The 20000-nt window shown below is 38.1% G+C and overlaps 1 protein-coding gene across 4 annotated transcripts in view; it reads right to left on the bottom strand.

Annotated features, from left to right (window-relative positions):
• LOC135216795 (uncharacterized) overlaps nt 1–20000 on the bottom strand; it is a 219590-nt gene that overhangs the window by 74534 nt on the left and 125056 nt on the right. For all 4 annotated transcript variants that reach the window (XM_064252280.1, XM_064252282.1, XM_064252283.1 and 1 more), the window contains exon 5: nt 2790–2863. In XM_064252280.1, the coding sequence (XP_064108350.1) occupies nt 2790–2863 (74 nt within the window). The remainder of the gene's footprint in view (nt 1–2789; nt 2864–20000) is intronic.

The following is a 20000-nucleotide window of genomic DNA, read 5'->3' as shown; positions in this document are numbered from 1 at the left end:
CAGTTTTGGTATTTTCCACAATTTTCTGTGTTTTCGTTTGCATTCACAATTTGATTAACTTAATTGTTTTCATTAATTAATCGTTGCACATTTAATTGAATTTAGCACTTGTGAATTAATTTGCATTTACTTAGAATTCTTTTCAAGTTTCATTGTTGTTTAGCACTTGTGAATTAATTTCTAAATTTTAATTATTACCTAAAACTTTTGAATTTAAATTGAATTAATTTTATTGAATTTTGTTATAAATTAATTTTGATTTAATTTTACTTAAATAATTCAAGAATTAATTCAACTTTGCTTTGTTTTCAAGTAACAGTAATTTTCCCTGATATTGTGAATTTCACTTATAAATTTTGAGTTTGATAATAAATTTTTGTATTTAAAATTTTTATAAGTGTTTTCTTTTTCACCAGTATACATGCATATAATTGTATGATTAGTTTAGGTAGAAACATAAGAGTGATAATTGATCTGAAGATTTACTTGAAGTGAGTTAGAACCAGGGAAGTACTTAAGACTTCTGAAATCAGGGAAATACTTAGACTTTTAAAGTTGTTGACGGAGTGATGCCCTTTGATTTAATTACACAGAATTACCTCACACCTGTTTTGATGAACTTAGTCTGATTTTCTGCAATACTGGTAAGTTGTTTAAGGGATCACTGTTGTCTTTAGAGTATTCAGTTGTTTAGTACCTGTGGTGAAGGTTCATGTGTCTGAATGGGAAGTGTAGTAACCAGATACATGGCACTTCGTCACAGTGCGTATGTAGTAAAATGAGGAACCTTATCTTTCAAGTGAGGCGATGTCCAAAAGTGGCGACAGAGGGGGAAGACAAATTTCAGAAAACATGAACACTTAACTTTACGAAACACATTAAAAAATGGTAGAAAACATTAACACTAAACTTTACGAATCACATTAACAAATGGCAGAAAACATTAACACTTTTCGATTATCTCCACCTTCGTCTCCATAGAAAGCATCCTCTTCTTTCTGTCAACTTTAGCAACATTCTTGGGACCCATGGCTAATAACATTGAGTAGTTAAGTTCACACACAACAAGATAAAGTAATTTACAGTACAATGAAAGCGAAATCACTAACACGAATTTATGTTAACAAATGAAATCTATGTGAATGAGCGAATTCCAGGTGTTTATGATAACACTACCAAAACGAAAAGGTCAAGGAACACCTTTACATAGAGGCATGATGGGACAGATGCTGACCAATAGGAGAGCAGGATATTACAACAGTGACTAGCATCTGGAACCAATGGGAGAGCAGGAGGATGGTGGCGAGTCTATTGAGTTGGCAGCGCACGACTTCTAAAATTGTTCTCAGCGGCCCGGGCGAATCTCAGACTTTATAGTACATATACCCTTTCGCAACCTGAATTATTTTTGTACACAGAAGCAAAAAAATCTTCGTCTTTGCCTTCGTAACCTGGATTTTTTGTACGCAGGGACTTTCATAAGTAGCGGTATGACTGTGTGTGTGTATATATGTGTATATATGTGTATATATATATATATTATATATATATATATAATATATATATATATATATATATATATATATACATATACATATATAGTATATATATATATATATATATATATATATATATATATATGTATATATATATATATATATATATAAGATATATATATATATATATATATATATATATATATATATATAATGATATACATATATAGATATATATATATATATATATATATATATATAGATATATATAATATATATATTATATATATAATATTTATAATATAATATTATATATATATATATATATATATAATCTATATTATAATTATTATATATATCTATATATATATAATACATACATATACATACATACATACTACATACATACATACATACATACATATACATACATACATACATACATACAGAACATCATACATCATACATACATACAACATACATACATATATATATATATATATATCTATATATATATATATATATATAAAGGTTTTTTGCCACGAAGGAAATGAAAAAGCGAGATAGACCGAGTACTTTCGGTCCTGTTCGGACCCTTTACTGAAGGCAAACTTCAGTAAAGGGTCCGAACAGGACCGAAAGTACTAGGCTATCTCGCTTTTTCATTTTTTCCTTCGTGGCAGAAAACCTTTATTTATATATATATATATATATATATATATATATATATATATATATATATATATATATATATATATATATATATCTATATATATATATATATATATATATATATATATATATATATATACTATATATATTAGCAATGTTAGGGCTGCAATCAGCACCCATAGGGATACCAATTTTTTTTCTATAACTTTTGTAATTATATTTAACTTTGTAGTTGGCAATACAAAAGTTTAGTGCTTTAACAAAGTTAGTTTTACTAAATTACCATCTTATTTTTATATCTTTAAATCTGATTGAATATATTTATTATATATGGTCACAGTGCATCAAATTAGATCTTCAATGTATTTTGTCTATTACCATGCATCTGGAAGCATTAGCAATTTCTAAGTCCTTTCCCACCGAAGTGCATTTTCATATTAACTGCAGATGACTAGCCTTAACAGATTTCCAGTTTTGCATAGTCTTTGGGACTTCAGATGCCTTTCTACAGGTACTTTAAATATTTAGCGAAGACAAAGTGCATTTTATAATAGTAAAAGAGTAATTAAACCTAATAATACTGAACAGCGAAATCTGTATCAAATACTATTGAATACTTACCCTGAGCCATGGGAAGAAAGTAGTCATCTGGTGTAGATTCTTTAGGTTTTCTTCCTCGTTTTCCTTTTGGAGAACTGTTAAGTAAGAAATGTAATTGAGAAACTTGGTTTAACTCATAAACTATGATGCATTCTCAATACATAAATCCCAAAATACAACTGAAAATCACAAGAAATACGCAATGAAATACGACAAATTCTCTAAGACAATTTGTATTTTTTCTAGCTACAAACCTGAGGTCTTAACAATAGGATAATATTCTAGCACCTAGCTGGATCTGGTTAAATCACAAATGAAAAGCAAAGAATCTTGTGAGATCTGGCAACGTGTGCGTATATCGGGTGAAAACTGGTCAAAGACCACGCACCCATGCTACAGTGTTCAGTCTTTCCCAACCCAGGATGTCTTAAGATGACAGAGGGGCGGCTATAGGTGGGCAGTACTACGTTAAGACCTCAGGTTTGTAGCTATGAAAAATGACAAATTTTCTAAGACAATTTATATTTTTCATAACTACAAACCTGAGGTCTTAACAATAAAATCATTTCTAGCGCCTAGCTGGATCCGGTTATTTCGCAGAGGAAAGCAAGGAATCTTGTGAGATCTGGCAATGTGTGCGTATATTGAGTGTGAGGAGTGGTCAAGGACCACACACCTATGCCACCGCGTCAGCCTTTTCTCAACGGCCTGGGTGAGAGTTATGATTGACCTCTCTCGGCCTTTACCCGGTTCATTGCCCGTTTCGATTGTGATTAGTGTGCGTGTGTGTTTGTGCTGTTATTATGGCTTCTTCTGCTCCTTCTCAGCCTCGTCAATGTGTGTGCCCTGGAACTCCAGGTTTTCCATGTTCTCGTTTTTTGGCTTCGGCTGCGACCCCCCACATCACTTGCAGTAGATGGCACTCTAATGTTTGTTCAATAACGAATCTGTGCATGAAATGCTGTACGTGGCCTAAAGAGCAGTGGAAGTTGTTTAATAGCAAGAGGTAGCATCATAGGATTTCTACTATCCCTTCGTGGGGGTTTTTTCGTCTCTTCTTCCTGATGCTTCATCTCCTGCTGCAATCACACCCCATAGCAGTGTTGTGCCTTTGTCCTCTTCCTTTTCTTCCATTGATTTGTCGTTGGAAGTATCGGGAGGCCCTCAGGCTAATTTTTATATGTCGCCCCTTCTTCTTTGGGAGTTAATCTGATTCGCCAGAGGGAGGAGGCTTTTTCATCATTGTCTCTTTTTTTTTTTTTTTTTTGCAGAGTCGGAGGCATCCAAGATGGCGGCGCTTTGGAAGACCATGGGGCTACGGGGTTCTCTGTCCTTAGAGGGTTTGCTGTCACACTTCATGGATGCTCGCTAACCCCCTCCTCATGCTGTCCAGGCCCTCCCCCCTCGTCCTGGCCTCATCTTCGTGGGTAGCCGAGGTCAGCCATATTGTATTGCTCCGCCAGTGACAGTTGCCGCTTCTGTGGCGTCAGCCTCGCTAGTGACGTCACGGGGTCAGCCATTTTGTATCCCTCCACCAGTGGCATCTGCTTCCTGTTCAGATCGAGGGGAAACCATGACGTCATCGCCGCTTATGACGTCACTTCTATCGATGACATCAATCTCAGTCGCCTCCACTGCACTGCCTCGCTCATCTGTGTCATCATCGTTCGCTGCCATGACATCATATCTGCCATCCAGTTTGCTGCATCTCCCTTCCATGTTGTTGGAGCCTTCTCTTGCTGATCCATCTGAGACTTTATGCCACGTGGTTTTTAAGAGATTGGACTCTGTTCTGGAAGATAAGTTGGCTGCCATGTCAGCAGGGAGGACTGGAAGCAAGTGTGTTGCATCGTCCCCACCTCCTGCAAAGAGACTTGGTAAGGAGCCAGTGCTCTCTTCCTTCCTTCTCCTCCATCTCCGCCATGTATCAAGCATTGGAAGGATAAGGACTTTGTCCTTTTTTTTTTTGCCTGCAGGTGAGGAGCAACACGCCCGTGTTCCTGAGAGTGTTAGTGTATCTTCCCCTGTGCGCTCTGCAGTGGCTGCTTCGTCCTCTGCATCGAGTCACAAGCGTGTTGCAGCCTCCCCCGTTCGTGCACATGTTGCAGGCGCTCTCACTTCTCCATCTCCAGGGCCTATCTGTCGCCGTAAGGATTGTTCGCGTATGAACAAATACAAATTATCTTAGAAAATTTGTCATTTGTTCATACACGAACAAACCTTCAGTCTTAACAATAGGATAGACTTATACTTGGAGGGAAGTACAGACATCCTAAACTGGCTGGGGGCCTACCCACCAGTCCAACTCCAAAAGAAATATCTACAGGAGAGGGACTGAAGCCTATGAGAAGCTAGATAAAGTGATATCAAACCACTCAGCCACTGGGTTACCTACGATGATATATGGGACGAATCATTGAATTAGGGAACTAAAGAAAAACTTTGACTGTTCGATAACAAACCAATGCACCAGGGTTCGTTATTACTCCTCACTCCCTCTTGCTAGGGAGCGAAGTATATGCTACTGAATAGAGGGTTTGATTATTTTTACACAGAGCAACCAAACTATCAGTATGACTACCTAACCCACCTGTATCAAACCAGTCCAGCGAATGACGTGTCTATTCCTCAACCCGCCCGTAGGAAGAAGGAAAGGAACACAAGAAAGAAAGAGACCAGCCAACTCGCTCATTCTCTCTTCCACACAATCATCTTAGGTAAGATACAAAAGTGCCCTGTTAAGGGCAACGATGAGTTTCACAACCTGTTGGGCAACCACCACAGGACCTAGGGAAAATGTGTCCATAGATCTGTGGGCAACATCTTTAAGATAGAAAGAGGTGAACGTGGACTGGCATAACCAAATACCAGTGCTCAGAACCCTATGAACAGCCAAATTCTTCTAAAAAGGCAGAGAGGACCAATACCTCTGACGTCCTGTGCTCTAGCCTGCACAGACGAGGCAGCAGAATCATCAAATACGCCTGTCTGATAGCTTCACGTATTAAAAAAAAATTGTATTCTTGGACACCTCTTTCTTCGTACGCCCCGTGCTAACAAAAAGCCTACAACAACCTGGCCTAAGATCTCGTGTCCTCTTAAGATAGCAACGCAGAACCCTGACAGGACATAACAAAAGCTCTTGAGAATCACCGCCCATGAAGTCATCCAGGGATGGAATGGAAAAGGAGGCGAACCTATCATCCTGCACCAAGGGATTCTGGGTCTTGGACACGAATTCCGGGACAAATTCGAAGGACACTGACCGCCAACCCCTAGTATGCCAAGGCCAGGAGGAAAACTGTTTTGAGTATCAAGTTCCTGTCTGATGAACGACGCAAAGGCTCATAAGGAGCTTTAGTGAAACTTCTCAAGACCAAGGAAACATCCCACATTGGAGGCTTGAGCTCTCTAGGAGAACACAACTGCTCAAGCCCCTTAACTAGCAGGGAGAGTTCCCAGGATGAGATGTCGATAACTCTAACATGTAACACTAAACTCAAGGTTGCCCTATAGCCTCTAATGGGGGAAACAGACAAGCCTTTCTCATCCCTGAGGAAGGCCAAAAAGTCTGCTATGCGCTGAATAGAGGTCGTCCCGAGTGGAGAAAAACCCTGTTTATGACACCAATCACAGTAAATCGCCCATTGCCTTGGCAAACGGAGGTAGACTTTCTGACACTGCTGGACATTTGAGTAGCCGAGAACCAGAAGGTGCTAAGTGCCACCACCACCAAAACCGAGATTTTCACAGAACATGGTCCATCATTTGGCCCTTTCTGGTCCTGCAATATGGTCGAAAACCCCTCAGAAGTCAATGCAAGTTTCGCCGGAAAAATTTGTAGCGCGCAGCGGATAAATTCTCAGAACCAGAAGGTGTCATCTAGCATCGCGTCCCTTCACCACTCAGTCCAGATTACCCGAGAAAGCGGTAGCTAATCACAGTGCTTCGTCAATGAGTGAGTAGGCATCTCAGACAATCATAGCGCAATACGCTTTCTCGAGCCAATCAGCACGCACGAAGCATAGCGTCACGGGATGCGGCAGAACGTAAACAAAACTCATGCAATTCAACAGGTCCGCGTGTTTTGTAAACATACGCTCATGGATTTATCCTTTTTTTACGCTATTTTACAACGTTTCTTCAGTGCTTTCGTGACAATGGCTGATGTTAGTGATTCGTCATCATCTACAAGTGAACCTAAGTGTGATATTGCAGTGCCTGGCCCTTCTCAAGGCCATAAAAGTGCGTAATGTTGCTGTGGTGAGTGCTAAATCAAAAATTTGTATTATCATTATTATTAATGATAATGATTACTTTTTTTTTTTTTTTTTTACATTATTTTGAACTATTTTTGGGTGTTTTTACATTAATATTGTGGTTGGTTTTTATTATTTTTTTTATGTTTGTATGTATTGGTATTTTTGGGGTATTTTTTGGTATTTTCCTATAAACTTTGATATTAATACTGATTTTGAGCTTTTTCTATGTATTTACATAAGTTGGAACTGTTTAAGGATGTATTTCCATTGATATTGTTGTTGTGTATTATTTTTTTATGTTCGTATGTATCTACTGTATGGTATTTTTCAGAATTTTTTTGGCATTTTCCCAGTATTTTCCAATAAAAATGGACATTATTAATTCTTTTGAAATGTTTTCTGTGTATTTACATGATTTAGAACTGTTTTATGATGTATTTCCATTGATACTGTTGTTGTTTTTTATAATTTTTGATATTAGTCTGTATTTTTGGTATTTTTTTGGTATTTTCCTAAAAACTTACAAATCTGACACTTACACACAAAAAAACTATGGTCTTTAGCTTTAAAGTGCAACAAACCCCATGTTAATACCTATTATAGTTACCGAGCTACAATATTTTAACTTTAACTTGCAATTACTCAATTTTTAAAAAACGGCGCTTAACACCTTCTGGTTCTCGGCTACTCATTTGTCCTGCTGTCTTCTGAGAAAAGCCTCTCGCTCGGAGGAGATCCTTGATAGCCTCCAACCGTAAAGAGACAGAGATTCTACTGACTGGTGGAATCTTTCTATGTGTGGCTGACAGAGAAGATGCTGCCAGGGGGGAATCTCCCTTGGCACCTCCGACAACAACAACAGCAGATCCGGAAACCATTCTGCCTGCGGCCACAGAGGGGCTACCAATGACATCCTGAGACTCTGCAAACTCATCAACCTGTTCAGGATTTGTGGGATCAAACAAAATGGAGGGAAGGCGTACACCTCCAGGTTGTCCAGGGAACGTGTCCTCCGCTAATGCCAGAGGATCCAGAATCACTGAACAGAATATCTTCAGTTTCCCGTTGAACCGGGTCGCAAAGAGGTCCAGCATAGGTCTCCCCCAAAACCTGGAAGAGCCTGTCTGCCATTGCCTGATGGAGAGACCATTCTGTGCTTAGGATCTGATCCTGACGACTGAGCTTGTCTGTGACCACATTCCTTTTGCCTGGGATATATCTGGCTGAGAGCTCCATCGAATTGCTGACCGCCCACTGGTGAACCTCGACTGTCAAAGCATGAAGTTGATGTGAAACCAGGCCCCCTTGCTTCTTCACATAAGCGACCACCGTGGTGTTGTTCGACAAAACAAAAGAATGTCCCTCTACTTTCTCCTGAAATTCCTTCAGACCCAGAAAGGCTGCCTTTAACTCTAAAGATGTTGATATGCTGCTGTCTGTCCTCCAAACTCCAAACGCCCGAAGTAATGGGGCTGCCTAAATGAGCGCCCCAACCTGCGAGGGAGGTGTCTGAAAACAGAAGGAAGTCCAGCGGAAGAGAGCGCAGAGGAAAACCCTTCAAGAGATTCTGGTCGTCCAACCACCAACAAAGATCTTCTCTCACTTCCAGGGACAGAGGAACCCTTATTAGGGGCAAGTATCCCGCCGGAGACCAGAATTCCCTGTCTCCATTGCAGAGACCGAAGATGAAATCGCCCATGAGGGACCAGCTTCTCCTGAGAAGACAAAAATCCTAGAAGAATCTGCAACTGATGAGTTGACTAATCTGGTTGCAACAAGAAGTTATGCACCACTACACACAACTTCTCTAACCTCTGATCTGAAAGGAAAACTCTTGAGACTGCCGTATCGATGACCATGCCTAGATAGAGAATCCTTTGACTGGGTACAAGATTTGACTTCTCTTGGTTTACCATGATGCCGAGTTCCAGACAAAACCGAAGCAGATGATATCTGTCCTGCAGCAGCTTCTCTCTGGAACCTGCTAAGACCAACCAATCATCGAGGTACCTCAGCAAATGGATCCCCTGAGCATGGGCCCAAGTTGAGACGAGAGAGAAGACTAGTGAACACCTGAGGGGCTGTGGTCAACCTGAAGCACAGGACTTTGAACTCGAAGACCTTGTCTCTGAGAGAGAAGTGAAGGAACGACCTGGGTGACGGATGAATAGGGATCAGGAAGTATGCGTCCTTCAGATCTATTGACAGCATGAAGTCACTTTCCCTCACAGATGCCGACACTCATCGAGGGGTCTCCATCTTGAAGTTTGTCTTCCTGATGAAATAATTCAAGGTGGATCACAGGTCTCCATCCCCCTGATGCCTTAGGCACCAAGATGTGACTGTAGTAAAACCCTGAAGACGGATGCACCAATTACTCTATTGCACCTTCTGCACTTCCTCCCGGAGAGCCAAGAACTTCAGAGAATCTGGGGGATACACTCGCCTGAGCAGAGGTTTGTCCGAGAGCGGGAGAAAGAAGTCGAATGGTAGTAGATATCCCACCCGAAGGACATCTACTACCCACTTCTCCACCCCATAACTCTGCCACTTGGCCCACTGGCAAAGGAGAGGGAGAGGCGCCCAACGTATTGATGACCCCCCTTATTTCTGTCCCTGGAGCCCCTTCTAGACCTGCAAGAGAGGGACCGAAAGGGATGTTGGTCCTTTGACCTAGGCTGGGACGAATGGGAGGGCCCTGCCGAAACCGAACTCCTAGATGGCCTGCCAGGCAACAATCTCCATGATTGCTGCTGAGCAGGAGGAGAAGGAGGAAGGGCGGGATGTCTCCAAGAGCAAGACTCTGACTTGGACACAGGCCTGGTGCACCAACCTGTCCTTCGTGTCAGCTCGGCATTGGTCTATCACGTCCTCCAGCTCAGTCCGAGGGAACAGGAACCAAGATTCTAAAAGATCCCAATTCCCTAGCGCCAACAAGGACTCAGGGCCAACCGATCTTGCTATCCTTGACAAAGACGCATCTCTTCTGATCAGAAGATTAGCCCACAAATTGACGCCAAGTTGTGCGAGATATGAGAACGCTTTGCTCCCAGACTGCAACAAACTGGCAAGAGAAGAAGCACTCACCAACCCTTCTGGGGACCTGTCAGACACAATCTTGGCAATGACCGTCGCCCAGAAATCCAACCATGACAGTCTGTAACATAGAGGCTCCCGTAGACCCCAATGCTGAGGCCTCCTGCGGAGACAAGGATGGCGCCACCGACCTCACCTACTCTAAAGTCAACCTTGGCTTCAGACGTATGACGTCTGGGTTGAGATAACGAGACAACAAGCAGGCAGAGTTCGTAGCAACTTGGAAGAACCCCTTATATATATACAGGCAGTCCCAGGGTTACAACGGGTTTGGATAACGACGTTCCAAGGTTAAGGCGCTTTTCAATTATATTCATCAGAAATTATTTCCAGGGCCACGACGCATGTTCCAGGGTTACGATGCCTACAACACTGGTCTGGCAGATGAAATATGACACCAAAAATGCAAAATAATCAATATTTAAAGGTTTTTTGGATGAGAAATGCAATAAGAATGCAGTTTGCATAGTTTTCAATGTACCCAAAGCATTAAAAGTAAGGTTTTCTTAGGATTTTTGACAATGTTGTGGCTTACAACGATTTTCGGCTTATGACACGTCTCAAGAATGGAACCCCCGTCGTAACCAGGGGACTGCCTGTGTATATATATATATATATATATATATATATATTATATATATATATATCTAATATACTATATAGTATACATATATACATATACTTATATATATATAATATATATATATATATATATTAATATATATTTTATATTTCACCATATACATGTATATATATATATCACATACATACATACATATATAGGATACTATATATATATATATATATATATATACACCATTATACATATAACACATACATAATATATATGTATATATTATATATATATAGATATATATATATATATATATATATATATATATAATATATAGTGTATATATATATATATAGTATATATATATATATATAATATATATTATGATATATATATATATCATTATATATATATATATATATATATTATATATATATAATATTATATATATATACTAATAGGTATATAGTATATAGTGTAATATATATATATATATATATATATATATATATATATATATATATATATATAATGTACAGGCAGTCCCCTGGTTACGACGGGGGTTCCATTCTTGAGACGTGTCGTAAGCCGAAAATCGTTGTAAGCCACAACATTGTCAAAAAAACCAGGAATTTGTGGATATTTATCATAGAAAAATACCGCGAATGCGCGAATTTTCCGCGAATAATGCAGGGAAACGTTCCCGAGAGAAATCCGCGAATGTGTGAGAACGCGAATATGGGGGGTCCACTGTACATATATACATATATACATATATATATATATATATATATATATATATATATATATATATATATATATATATATATATATATATATATATATATATATATATATATATATATATATATATATATATATATATATATATATATATATATATATATATGTACAGTGGACCCCCATATTCGCGTTCTCACACATTCGCGGATTTCTCTCGGGAACGTTTCCCTGCATTATTCGCGGAAAATTCGCGCATTGGCGGGTATTTTTCTATGATAAATATGCAACTAAATTCCTGGTTTTTTTGATGAATTTCATCATAAAATGCACTTTTTGTGATAAAACTATTAAAAAAACCATGAAGGAAAATTTTTAGTGGGTTTTTCTTGAGTTTTAACTCACAAAATAGGTTGTTTTTAGCATTTTTATAGGGGTTCCAAACATTCGCGGGTTCTAACTATTCACGGGGGCGTCTGGTACGCATCCCCCGCGAATACGGGGGGACCACTGTACAGTGGTACCTCGAGATACAAAATTAATCCGTTCCGAGGCGGCCTTCGTATCATGAGTTTTTCATATCTTGAACCGCATTTTACATGTAATTTACATGTAAAATGCCTAATCCGTTCCAACCCCTACAAAAACACCCCAGTAAATCATATTTCCAGGCCTACAACACATGTTCTTGGCCAGGGTTACGACGACGATCCGACAAAAGAAATATGACTCCAAAAAGGCAATATACTGTACATACTTACAGTAATATTCAACTGGATGTAATGTTCAACCCCATTTTTACTGCATATATTAGGACTTTAGTATATGTCCCTTAGCAATAAGCCTAGCCTATGTTAGGAGTTGCTACGTACTATAGCCTAGTCTATGATTCTGACATCTAAACCTAAGAAGCTAAAAGCTTAGAATATACCAATAGAATGTATAAAAAATCAATATGTACTCATTTCAAATAATTATTAATTAATCATTAACTATAATACACAAGCAAACAATAAAAAAACCTTCCAATTGTTTGTTTACATTCAGCTCTTACGAGTACCGGACAATCGCCAAGCAATCACTTTTCCTAGGACACAGTAAGCCATAAATTTTCATTAGTATCTCTCTTCAACTAATGGAACTACCAAACAGTATAATAACCATTCATTTCTATTCTTTATTCTATCTTTACCTAATGGAGATACCGAGTTACCGGCAGCTATAATGAAACATATACCTAATGTAATATTAAAACAGAAGAAGAATTCTAGAAAATAAGTATTTGTTGGCTTCGATGATAGCAATCTGATTTATTTTATATTTTATGATATCTAATTCACAATTTTTTTATTAAATGTATTGCATGTACTCATTTCAAATAATTATTGATTAATCATTAACTATAATACACAAACAAAAAAAGCTTCCAAACTTCTGTTTACATCCAGCACTTACGAGTACCGAACGATCGCCAAGCAATCACATTTCCTAGTACACAGTAAGCCATAAATTTTCATTATCTCTCTTCAACTACTGAAACTACCAAACAGTATAATAACCATTCATTTCTATTCTTTATTCTATCTTTACCTAATGTTTTATTTTTTTTATTAAATGTATTGCATGAATAAGTTTTTCAATTTACAGCATCCTTTTACCAATAAAATACATATAGCACAAGGGGTAGATGCTGACCAATAGGAGAGCAGGATCTTATGGGGTGACTAGCACCAGGAACTAATGGGAGAGCGGGAGGATGGTGGCGAGTTTACTCAGTTGGCGGGGCGCTAGTTTAAAAATTGTTCTCGGTGGTCCGGGCGAATCTCGGGACTTTACAGCAACAACCTTTCGTATTTTGAGCAATTTTCGTATGTAGAGCCGTAAAATTTTTCATATTTGTTTTCGTCTCTCGAGTTTTTCATAAGTTGAGCCTTTTGTATGTCAAGGTACCACTGTATATATATATATATATGTGCATATATATATATATATATATATATATATATATATATATATATATATATAAAGATAAATACCACGAAGGAAAAATGAACGAAGGAGGTCTGCAAGATCTTTCGTCTTTAAAAGTCCTTTACTGAGCAGATACTGACATAAATACGAGAAAAGACAATACAAGAAGATTCGTATAACTGACAGATAGGGATTATAAAGAGATTAGTACCTAGAATCCGACACACCTGGAAGATAAGAAACCTTCCCAAACAAGCATAAACAATGGGTGCAATTAAAGGTTAAGACAATCATCTCAGATACAATTTCCAGACAATTAAAGGATTATAGGTGACAGCTATTCAGAACTTGGTAAACAAAACCATATTCACAATACATGACAGACATACATTACAACAAAAATTAATAACTCTAAGGCAACTATTTTTATTTAAGTCAGTAATTATATCTTTGAGGTCATTCTTAAACATGTTACAAATACAAGGGTCTAAATGAAAAAGGCCACGACTAACATTGAAATTACAATGAAAAGTAAGTTGTATTAAAGCAGATTCTAAAAGATTTCGTGATAAGACATCTCTTGACCTTGCAATTACTGAACTATCAATCCAATTTATATTCGGTGGTTGTTTTCACTTAAATGAATGAATAATGCATTAGATTTTTGCCCAGTTTTTACAGAATATTTATGCTGGCTTAGCCTTACTTCTAAGCCTTTGCTGGACTGTCCGAGATAAAATGAGGGACAATCCATACATGGAATTTTATATATTATGTTGTTGCTTTCTCTGGGGTCATTTTTTATTAACATTCTTTTTAGTGTGTTATTATAGGAAAAAACAAGGTTGACATTAAAAGCTTTTAACAATGGTTTAATGGTTTCAAATCCGTTAAAATAAGGCAAACTGATGATTGTTTAGCTGTTTAGCTGTTCTTCCTGTCGGTATTGATGTAAATGATTTACTCTCTAAATTAAATAACCAGGTACCATCGATTAAGTTTACTCTAGAATTAGAAAAGGGATTTTGACGTAAGGAAAAATCTATTTCTGGGCGATTGGTTCGTGTCGCCCAGCGAAATATCCCTTTAATCCATTATTTCTAAGGTAAATGCACTAACAAATACCAGAGAATAAATAAAATAAAGAAAAGGTCAGTATAACTGACTCGCTCACCCTCCAAGAGGGCGTCGGTATGAACACTAGGGCAAGTGAGACCACTACCACGAACCTCTTACCAATAGAAATCTCCTACGACAAAACCCCCACAAGAGGGGAGCCGACCCACAGAGTGGGCAGCAACTACTACTAATTCAGTATTTATAGGAAACCGACTAACAACTTAACTTATGTTCATTTCTTCTCAGGCCACCATCTTAATATAAAAATATCAATTTTTTCCTCTATGTTTTTACGAGCATTGCGAATTGTCAGTCCACAATATTTGGATCAAGAAATTGCATACATAAGAAAAATAGGGAAAGATTTATGCTATCCTTCACATATATTAGACATTTGTTATAATAAAGCCCACAAAAAGTTTTATACTGTATATAACACACACAAAGAAAATTCTAAGAACATTCTCAGTTTGCCTTATTTTCACAGATTTGAAACCATTAAACCATTGTTAAAAGCTTTTAATGTCAACCTTGTTTTTTCCTATAATAACACACTAAAAAGAATGTTAATAAAAAATGGCCCCAGAGAAAGCAACAACATAATATATAAAATTCCATGTATGGATTGTCCCTCATTTTATCTCGGACAGTCCAGCAAAGGCTTAGAAGTAAGGCTAAGCCAGCATAAATATTCTGTAAAAACTGGGCAAAAATCTAATGCATTATTCATTCATTTAAGTGAAAACAACCACGGAATAAATTGGATTGATAGTTCCGTAATTGCAAGGTCAAGAGATGTCTTATCACGAAATCTTTTAGAATCTGCTTTAATACAACTTACTTTTCATCGTAATTTCAATGTTAGTCGTGGCCTTTTTCATTTAGATTTTAGACCCTTGTATTTGTAACATGTTTAAGAATGACCTCAAAGATATAATTACTGACTTAAATAAAAATTAGTTGCCTTAGAGTTATTAACTTTTGTTGTAATGTATGTCTGTCATGTAATTGTGAAATATGGTTTTGTTTACCCAAGTTTCTGAATAGCTGTCACCTATAATCCTTTAATTGTCTGGAAATTGCATCTGAGATGATTGTCTTAAACCTTTAATTGCACCCATTGTTTATGCTTGTTTGGGAAGGTTTCTTATCTTCCAGGTGTGTCGGATTCTAGGTACTAATCTCTTTATAATCCCTATCTGTCAGTTATACGAATCTTCTTGTATTGTCTTTTCTCGTATTTATGTCAGTATCTGCTCAGTAAAGGACTTTTAAAGTCAAAAGATCTTGCAGACCTCCTTCGTTTATCGTTTATTTTTCCTTCGTGGCATTTATCTTTATTTATGGATTTATCACGTTCCTAACTTTCGTGATTCAGTTATACATATATATATATATATATATATATATATATATATATATATATATATATATATATATATATGTATATATATATATATATATATATATATATATATATATATATATATATATATGTATATGTATATGTATATATATATATATATATATATATATATATATATATATATATATATATATATATATAGATATATATATATCATATATATATATATATATATATATATATATATATATATATATATATATATATATATATGTATATATATGTATATATATATATATATATATGTATATATATATATATATATATATATATATATATATATATATATATATATATATGTGTGTGTGTGTACACTCGACAAGAAAACTGAAGATACAGTTTTCATTAGCTTCCGTTCATCGAATCTTCCATTTGTTTGTACAGAAAAGACATATCGCTAAATTTACTCTAGAATATGAAAATACACTGCAAATTATATCATATAAGTTAAAACTGCAAAACAAAACCGTTCAGATACTTAAAAACACGATATATGTCCGAATAATTGGAATTTCTCAGAAGGATTCGTTCATAGATTGAATTGAATTGAATATAGGATTTAGGCATTAAGCCAAGCACTGGGGCATCAAAGGCCATTCAGCGCTATAATTCGTTCATAGAGATCTGGTAGATAGAATGTGAATTTCTGATTGTAGTACTATGTATCACGACGAAAATATTTACTCGTTTTTCTTCATGAACGGGGACATTATTGCATAATCGTAAGTGGTGAATGCAATTATTTTACTTTCTACAAACTCATGTTTGTATCCCAACGCGATTAAAGTTACCTGATGTCAATGGCAGTCAATGTTGTGACGGCTAAGGTAGGTTGAGCAAATCTAGTTGCATCCGCAAGAGCGTTTTCTATGAAGTGAGGAGGAGCCCTAGAACTTTGAGCAGGAAAGAGCAAGCTGTTTACAAACCTACTGTCTTTAAACATAAATCTTTATCAAGGTTAAAGTAGCGTTGTGTGGGGGCGGACGTGCTGGAGGTCTCTCTCGCGTTTCTTCACAGAAAAGAGGGGTTTTTCGCCCTTGGTGATTATACCTCCTATAGTAATCAATATGTTAATAGTGTCTCCACGTAATACCCGGTGTGTAAACCGGAGAGTGTTGTGCAACGGCAGATATACTAATATTCTTTCTGCTCCAATCAATGCCTTAGAAATCTTTCAAATCACAGCTACTCGAGGCCTATTGGTCCAGGGAAATGGGTAAAAGAATGCAGTGTATGTGTTAGTGCTTGACCCCTCCCTTACCACAAAAATGTCACCCGACCAACCTCCAACCGTTGCGCAAGTGACCCTGGCGCCTACCGGTGCCTGTGCCCCACACACAAGTTCGTACTCGCGAACAATTGTCTTTACTATATACAATACCAATCAAACCGTTCCGACGTCGAGTCCGCGATACAATCTGTCAGTGATGCCTTCTCCAATGAGGAAATCAACATTGCATATAAAAAATGCAAAGATCTGATACCAGAGAGCATTCTCAAGGAGCGATCCGCGAAGAACTTATCCTCTCACAAGAAAACATCGTATATCACTAAGTGGCTAAGAACCTGCTCGGTGGAAATCTACACCGATGACCCTTACAATCTGCCTCCAAAGGGGCCTGCTGACCTAAGCCTACCTGCGGTGTACCACATGGCAGAATCTGCCTTCCAAACAGCAAAATCTCTCTCAGAAATAATTGGAAAAATCTCAGAAAAAATTGAGGAGATAAATGATAAATTATCAAGAATCTGGGACATGATCAAAGGACTACAGGAATCCCTAAACAGTCTTAAAATGGTGGAAACAAATAACCTCACACGGATCTGGGATGCGATCAAAGGAGTGCAGGGATCGATAGACAATCGCACAGATAGCCACCAGACTCCTACGAATGCGGCATCCAGTTTTTCCTCGCCTCCCAGCAACACGGAAGTGCCCCCATCTCCTTTAGACCTTTCCGAGGGAACTGTTGGTCTCCCTATCTCTTCTCCCTCCCCAGTGCCTCCGGTGGAAGATGTTTCTCCGGTGACGATTACTAACCCTCGTAATCCTCCCCACCCTATCTCTTCCCCCCAACCCCCCATCATAGATGCAGATGAAAGTGATCATGAGGGGTCTGGCGGCTGGCAGATACAAACAAGCAGAAAGAAGAGAAGAACCTCTTGTTTGGCCGCTGGACCGGAGCCCAACATTCGTGTTTCACCTCGCCCGACACCAGAGAAGAGATGTCAAGTAGTAATTCACAATCTGCGCTCATCGGTGACGCTAGACGCCATAGTGGAGAGAGTCAAGTTTCTCACTGGCTCTGACCCACTCATCTCTCACGAACTCCCATGCAGGATTAAACATAAAGTGGCTTACAGGATTACCTGCCTATTTCAACACCTCGACATTCTTAAAGGCGAGAATTTCGGTCCTAATATATTAGTTTCAAGATATAAATTATTCCGGGATCAACCACCCCCAGGGGAACTTACTGACACTCCAACCAGGGTCATTTCCATTGCAAGTGCCAGTCAACCCCCCACGGCGAGTGACTGCCCACTCCCCCTGGCTAACCCCCCATCCACCCAAATGATCAGCGCATTCATCTCCCATCTTCGTGAGTAGCCATGGATACATTAAAAATAATCTCTTGGAATACTTTTGGCCTCAAGCAGAACATTCCTCTCCTAAACATGTTCTCCAAAAACTTCAAAGGCATCATTGCATTGCAAGAAACGCTCCTCTGGCCACATGACCTTACAATCTGCGATTCAATTCATGAAGACTTCAGAACCTTCTCGACCTCATCGATGCAAGTTACAGATCAAATCATAGCCGGTCACCCGAAAGGGGGCCTTTATTTCCTGTGGCACAAATCCTTAGACAATACGATAAAGGTGATAACCTACAGGAGTGACAGATTGCTGGGGCTTCAAGTGACAGTAGGGAACTCTAAAATCCTAATTATTAATGTTTATATGCCATGGGAAAATAACAATAATTTTGATCATTACTGCATGATCCTAGGGGAGTTACACAGTATTATTCATGATTCTCCTGCTGATCATATTTGTATAATCGGGGACCTTAATTCTCACCCCACAAAACAATCTTATAATGAACTTACTCGCTTCTGTCAAAATCATGCTCTCCAAATTAGCGATGTAATGCTCCTCCCTCCCTCCTCCTATTCATATGTACATAATAGAGTGGACGCTATTACAACCTCGTGGCTGGACCACTGCATCACATCTCCACAACTTCATGATTCTATTATGACCTGCAATATTCGCTATGATCTTGCAACGGGCTACGATCACATCCCATTACAGGTGTCATTCAGTACCCCATCCCTCCCTACCGTGAACCCCCTAACTGTTCACCCACCAGCAGTAAACTGGGTTTTTAAAAACCAACAGAAAACCAGATACTTTAGGACGACCACGGAAACCAGGTTGTGGTCAATAGTTCAACCGATATACACCTTACTTTGTACTAACACAAATTGTAGAAATGACCACCACAGGAGGGACCTGAATGAATTCTATTCGAACATAATCTAAGCTATACTTGCTTCGGGCAGGACTCCCTACAGATTTCGTCAAGGTAATTCTCGTAATATACCTGGATGGAATGACTTGGTTAAAGATCTGTATACATACTCATGAGAAATGTTTTTACTGTGGAGGCAAAATGGTAGCCCCAGGGAAGGGCACACTGCATTACTAATGAGACAGGCGAGAGCGCAGTTCAAACTTGCTCTTAAGCACTGCAGGTTAAATGAAAAACAACTAAGAGCCGATGCAATGTCTTGAAACTTAGAATCTGGTGATTATCCTCGTCTTTGGAAAGATATCCAGTCCTTAAATCCCAAAACTAAAAAGCTATCACAGAGAGTAGGGGAAGCAGTCGGAGACAAAGCTATCGCAAGTATGTGGGGTGATCACTTCAACAATATCCTGAATTGCATAAATGATCAAGATTCCGAAGGGATGTAGATAACCTCCTTACTGACAACATTTCAATTTCATTTTGCAGACCGTATTACGCCAGGTAA

Source organism: Macrobrachium nipponense, chromosome 6 (assembly GCF_015104395.2).
Source record: "Macrobrachium nipponense isolate FS-2020 chromosome 6, ASM1510439v2, whole genome shotgun sequence".
NCBI lineage: Eukaryota > Metazoa > Arthropoda > Malacostraca > Decapoda > Palaemonidae > Macrobrachium > Macrobrachium nipponense.
Note: the sequence above shows the minus strand (reverse complement) of the source record. Positions and strands in the feature narration are given on the sequence as shown.